Genomic DNA, 7,090 nt, shown 5'->3' on the forward strand with positions numbered 1-7,090 from the left:
GTTTTCCTATGCTGGCATCTTGGCCTGACGTCACGTACATGTGCAGACATGCCTTACAAGGAGAACAAGCAAACTCCATGCAGATAGTGTCCGAGCCCAAGATTTAAACCGAAGACTCCAGTGCTGCAAAACAGAATTGTTCACCGCCAGTGATGACCTCGGGTCACGAGTCCTTTCCCCGTCTGAGCCATACTTCCAAAAGCTGTCAGCCACCAGCAGTGGCGTAACTAGAACCTCAGGGCCCCGATGCAAGAAACCATGAAGGGCCCCCCTGAACACCAGCGAGGGCCCTTCCCTCCGAGTCCGGCAGTGGAACTCCAGGGCGTGGTCACAGGTATGACCTTTGTGAGCCCTGTAGTTCCACCACTGGTATCAGTACTCTGGCTGGGGAGAACAGACATCGGACTGAGCAGCAATGCATGGAGCAGGAGAGGGGTACTCTGAGGAGCCGGCCGAGGACACAGGTCATGCAGGGAATGCATAACTAATAGCCAGTGCGATAGTCGAGCATGGAGCTCTGCTAGTCACCCTCCACCTCCAGCCACCCGTGTGCATGGTGCACTGGTACCCATAGCTGCCTATGCTGCTGTTGGCCATAAGTAGAGGGGCTGCATGGGCCCCCCTGCAGCACAGGGCCCAGTTGCGGTTGCAACTGCTGCACCCCCTATAGTTACGCCCCTGGCCACCAGCCAATCATAGGCAATGGAGGCAACCCCCTTCCTATAGCTGCAAGTATAAACACCCCTGCAGCTGTGTGATGGGAGAATGCCTCTACTCAGAGCTGGGACAAGGGGTGGGCAGGAGGGAAGCTGTCCTGGGTAGAGTGGAGCAAAAGGTCAGAGAATGGACAAAGGCCAGTAAACTAATTCTACAGCATGCACTAGCGGTGAGGGAGGGGGCGAAAATCTGCATCCTTGCCCTAACTGAGCCAACAGTCCAGGCTGAGCAGTGACATGGTTGAGCACAGATCATAATGGGAGCACTGGCTTGGGCTACAAAGGTGGACCTATCCCAAACGCAGGGTTGGGACAAGGGGGTGGGCAGGAGGAAAATTGCCCTGGGCACAGCAGAGCAAAAAGGACAGAGACACAGGGCAGTAAACTAATTCTACAGCATGCAGGGAGGGGTAACAGTTCTGCATCCTTGTCCTAGACCAGGGGTCTCCAAACTTCTGAACAAAGGGCCAGTTTATTGTCCATCATACTTTGAGGAGGGGGTTGGACTGTGTCCAGTGCGAGTAGAAAATGCCCTGGCATGAATAGGAGTAAAGAATGCCCTATCATTTGTATTAGCGGGAGGAATATTGCCCCATCGTTGGTATTAGGGAAGAAATAGTGCCCATTATTGGTGCCATTGGAAGAATAGGTCCCCATTGTTGGTATGAGAGGAAGGAATTGTGCCCCATCATTGGTTTCAGCGGCAGAAATAGTGTTGCATTGTTGATACCAGGCAAGGAATAGTGCCCCCATCACTGGTGTCAGTGGGAAGAAGAGGGCCCTGCAGTTGGTGCCAATGGGAGGAATAGTGTCCCATCATTGGCCCCAATGGGAAGAATAGTGCCCCATTGTTGGGACTAGGGCTAGGAATAGTGCCCTATTGTTGATACCAGGGCAAGGAATAGTGCCCCATCATTGGTGTCAGTGGGAAGAAGAGGGCCCTGCAGTTGGTGCCAACGGGAGGAATAGTGTCCCATCATTGGCCTCAATGGGAAGAATAGTGTCCCATCATTGGCCTCAATGGGAAGAATAGTGTCCCATTGTTGGGAATAGGGCTAGGCATAGTGCCCTATTGTTGATACCAGGGCAAGGAATAGTGCCCCATCATTGGTGTCAGTGGGAAGAATAGGGCTCTGCAGTTAGTGGCAAATGGGAGGAATAGTGTCCCATCATTGGCCTCAATGGGAAAGATAGTGCCCCATTGTTGGGATTAGGGGTAGGAATAGTGCCCTATTGTTGATACCAGGGCAAGGAATAGTGTCTCATCATTGCCCACAATGGGAAGAATAGTGCCCCCACTGTTGGGATTAGGGGTAGGAATAGTGTCTTGTATCAGTGGAAGGAATAGTGTCCCAGTGGGCTGATAAGGGCCCCCCGGGCTGCAGTTTGTAGACTGCCCTAGACAAACTTTTCCCTGTACTGCCTCCATGGCCTATAATTGGCTGTCAGCTTTTACAGCTTCCGGCGTTATTGTTGAGACAGGTTTCCTACACACCTCAGTTCATCCCTAATTACCACTAAGCCACTGTGTTGCTCATATCCATACCAATCAATCGCATAGCACCATTTAGCAGTGCAAGTGGATTTATGAAGGTTGATCTGTCATTGATTGGAATGGGTTACTGAATGCTTGATCAGTTCTTCTCCATAAGTTACTAAATAAAGACACCCCAATGAGAAGACAAATGGCCAACCAAATCCAGAATTCAACCCAAATTTATCTTGGGTACTTCTAAGCCCCAACAATTTACGCTGCCCTTCACATATACTGTATATTGTACACTCACAACAGTCCCTGCCTAAGAGCTTACAATCAAAGCTCCTCAGCTCATACCTATCCATACTAGGCCAATTGAGACAGAAGCCAATTAGCCTACAAGCATGTGTGGGAAAACCCCAAAGTATCTGCAGGAAACCCACACAGAGAACATGCAAACTCTAGGCAGGTGGTGCCATGGTTGCAATGCAAACTGATGCCCCTAGTGTTGCCAGGCAGAAGATGCCCCTACTGTTGAATCGCACTGGTTTGCAGTGGGGGGGGGGGGGGGAGAGCAAGCCCTAATTTTTTTTACAGCACAACGCATGGGCGCATCAATGCAGGATAAACAGGAGGCCAGCACAGGTTTGTTTGTAGATCCTTTGCATGTTCCCGGAAACTGCATGATAAAAGGCAACGCAGCATCAGGGCCGTCTTTAAGGCAGGGCAAAAGGGGCAGCTGCCCTGGGTCCTGTCATTTGTTTGTGGGGCCCAAAGCAGCTGCCTCATACTTGCCAACTATCCCAGTTTACATTCCCTTGAAGTTTTAGTCCTGTGCTGCTACTAATGCTGCCCAACTCTGCCCTATTGGTGTGTACAGATGACTTACCTGCAGACCTGTGTTTACATGTAAATACTGGCATTCATATGTAAATAGCTGAGGCCAACTGCACTGATATGTAAATAAAGGCAGCATTCATAGGTATATCATGCCCCCCTGCAGTGAGGGAGAAGATGTGCTGTAACCTCTAGCAACCAGTGAGCAGTATTACTGTACAGTAATCTCTAGCAGCCAATCAACAAGCAGAAATGTGCTGTAACCTCTAGCAACTAATCAGTGAGCCTTAAGGAGTGCTGTAACCTCTAGCAACCAGTCAGTAAGCAGTAATGATATGCTTTAACCTTTGGCAACCAATCACAATCACTGCCTGATCTGATACAGTAAACTGATTTTAAGTCTAGCTGCTATTTATTGTATGTCTCAGAGAAGGTGTAGAGCGAAATTGCATGGGGGAGGGGGGGCCCTAAGAAAAATTTTGCCCAGGGACCAATCAATATTAAAGACGGCCCTGCACAGCATGCCTACATGTGGTTACCATCAATGGAAATGTTGGGGTATGATCGCATTTCGGTCGACCAGAATTTGGGATTGCATGCTGACAACAGAGGTGTGACTGATAAGTTAGAACTTCCAACTATGGATTGAAATGCCCTTCCCAGTGTGTGATATATCGATCGAATAGGTTATCAACCATACACTTATCAGTAGTAGTAGAAATAATAGGTGGAACATTATTCCTCCCACTAATGTCAATGATCAGGCAAGATTCCTCCCGCTGACACCACCACGGGCACCATTTCCCCGCTGACACCAACCACGGGGCACCATTTCCCCCGCTGACACCACCACGGGGCACCATTTCCCCCGCGTGACACCAACCACGGGGCACCATTTCCCCCGCTGACACCAACCACGGGGCACCATTTCCCCCGCTGACACCAACCACGGGGCACCATTTCCCCGCTGACACCAACCACGGGCACCATTTCCCCCGCTGACACCAACCACGGGGCACCATTTCCCCCTGACACCAACCACGGGGCACCATTTCCCCCGCTGACACCAACCACGGGGCACCATTTCCCCCGCTGACACCAACCCACGGGCACCATTTCCCCCGCTGACACCAACCACGGGGCACCATTTCCCCCGCTGACACCAACCACGGGGCACCATTTCCCCCGCTGACACCAACCACGGGGCACCATTTCCCCCGCTGACACCAACACGGGGCACCATTTTCCCCCCTGACACCAACCACGGGCACATTTTCCCCTGACCAACACGGGGGCACCATTTCTCCCTGCCTGACACCAACACGGGGCACCATTTCTCCCTGCTGACACCAACCACGGGGCACCATTTCTCCCTGCTGACACCAACCACGGGGCACCATTTCTCCCTGCTGACACCAACCACGGGGCACCATTTCTCCCTGCTGACACCAACCACGGGGCACCATTTCTCCCTGCTGACACCAACCACGGGGCACCATTTCTCCCTGCTGACACCAACCACGGGGCACCATTTCTCCCTGCTGACACCAACCACGGGGCACCATTTCTCCCCTGCTGACACCAACCACGGGGCACCATTTCTCCCTGCTGACACCAACCACGGGGCACCATTTCTCCCTGCTGACACCAACCACGGGGCACCATTTCTCCCTGCTGACACCAACCACGGGGCACCATTTCCCCGCTGACACCAACCACGGGGCACCATTTCCCCCGCTGACACCAACCACGGGGCACCATTTCCCCCGCTGACACCAACCACGGGGCACCATTTCTCCCGCTGACACCAACCACGGGGGCACCATTTCTCCCGCTGACACCAACCACGGGGCACCATTTCTCCCTGCTGACACCAACCACGGGGCACCATTTCCCCTGCTGACACCAACCACGGGCACCATTTCACCCACTGACACCAATGATGGGGCACTATTCCTCCACTGACACCAATGACGGGGCACTATTCCTCCCACTGACACCAATGACGGGGCACAATGAATATTTGTTTACTCCCACGCCCAGGGATCCCAGTCTGCCGCCCCCCCCCCCCCCCCCCAGTCTGAAGGACTAGCCCTTTTGTTTAGAAAGTTTGGAGACCCCTGACCAAGACATTATAACTTGGCTTTTGTCAAAGTCACTCAAATCCTTACACTTGCCCATTTTCTCTGCTTTTAACACATCAATTTCAGGGACAACATGTTCACTTGCTGCCTAATATCTCCCACCCACTTTCAGGTGCCAGTATAACAGCATTATCAGTGTTATTCACCTCACCTGTCAGTGGTCATAATGTAATGGCTGATCGGTGTAGATCGATTATTCCTATTGATCGTTTACCAAAGTGTGAATGGCCACCAGAAGGGCTTTTCACTAAAATGAGTTGACTCAAGGATGGTGAGAAAGGATATTCAGATGAACGATTTTTCCACGATTGAAACTCTAATTGTGTATGGCCAGCTTGGTGTCGCCTGTGAAGCAGATGACCCCAGTGATGAGGACAGATGTGACCATGGATGATCAGATGGCCATGGACTGTTCGGTGCTGGAAGCCCCCTTCCTCCTGTGTTGGGCACACAGAGCTGCCCATGTCCCTGGTGGGCTCAGCCCTTCCTGCCATTGTTTCCATGCGATCCCTATAAGAGGGACAAGATGCAACCCTACCATAGTCCCAGATCCCAGGGACAACCACCGATCTGATCGTCCCCAGCCCCCGATCCAGGCTCTGGGAAGCCCCCCCAGGTGCACGCTGCTCCCCATAGACAACTCATTTCTACAGAAATAATCCGACCCCCCCCAGCCATGCATCGGCCGACTTACAGATCTCATCATCGCACAGCAATGCGCTCTCCATCGTGCGGCTCAGCTCAGCCTCATCTCTCCGGTGTCAGCCCTTCCCCGGCCAGTCTGCTCCCTCCAGGGGGCGAGCGGAGGCAGTGCGCAGGAGCCTGTGACGTCACGGGAGGGGCAGCGGAGGGTGGAGGGAGGGATCGGGGAGGGGGGTGTGCAGGCAGTGCCATCCCCATACAACATACAAGCTACACGGATTGTTACATTTTATTTATATACAAAGTAGCCAAAGAATTGTAACAAATACAGATTACTGCTACATGACACTATAATATACAATGTAATGGGGCATTCTACCCACTGATCACCAATGTAAGGGGGATTCTACCCACTGATCGTCAATGTAAGGGGCATTCTACCCACTGATCACCAATGTAAGGGGCATTCTTCCCACTGACCACCAATGTAAGGGGCATTCTACCCACTGATCACCAATGTAAGGGGCATTCTACCCACTGATCACCAATGTAAGGGGGATTCTATCCACTGATCACCAATGTAAGGGCCATTCTACCCACTGATCACCAATGTAAGGGCCATTCTACCCACTGATCGCCAATGTAAGGGACATTCTACCCACTGATCACCAATGTAAGGGGCATTCTACCCACTGACCACCAATGTAAGGGGCATTCTACCTACTGACCACCAATGTAAGGGGCATTCTACCCACTGATCACCAATGTAAGGAATATTCTACCCACTGATCACCAATGTAAGGGGCATTCTACCCACTGATCGCCAATGTAAGGGGCATTCTACCCACTGACCACCAATGTAAGGGGCATTCTACCCACTGACCACCAATGTAAGGGGCATTCTTCCCACTGACCACCAATGTAAGGAACATTCTTCCCACTGACTACCAATGTAAGGGGCATTCTACCCACTGATCACCAATGTAAGGAACATTCTTCCCAATGACCACCAATGTAAGGGGCATTCTACCCACTGATCGCCAATGTAAGGGGCATTCTACCCACTGACCACCAATGTAAGGGCATTCTTCCCACTGACTACCAATGTAAGGGCATTCTACCCACTGATCGCCAATGTAAGGGGCATTCTTCCCAATGACTACCAATGTAAGGGGCATTCTACCCACTGATCGCCAATGTAAGGGGCATTCTTCCCAATGACCACCAATGTAAGGGGCATTCTACCCACTGATCGCCAATGTAAGGGGCATTCT

At 51.9% G+C, this 7,090-nt stretch overlaps 1 protein-coding gene across 1 annotated transcript in view; it reads right to left on the minus strand.

Moving 5' to 3' along the window:
- LOC143963426 (uncharacterized) overlaps positions 1–5,973 on the minus strand; it is a gene marked incomplete in the record, with an annotated part of 86,618 nt that extends 80,645 nt beyond the window's left edge. Inside the window, 1 exon segment of the mRNA XM_077473057.1 lies at positions 5,869–5,973. Within this exon segment, the coding sequence (XP_077329183.1) occupies positions 5,869–5,902 (34 nt within the window).
- Between the last annotated feature and the right edge of the window lie 1,117 nt (positions 5,974–7,090).

The sequence above is a fragment of the Lithobates pipiens genome, unplaced genomic scaffold (genome assembly GCF_037356315.1).
Source record: "Lithobates pipiens isolate NorthernLeopardFrog02 unplaced genomic scaffold, aLitPip1_a1.2 Scaffold_8, whole genome shotgun sequence".
Lineage (NCBI taxonomy): Eukaryota > Metazoa > Chordata > Amphibia > Anura > Ranidae > Lithobates > Lithobates pipiens.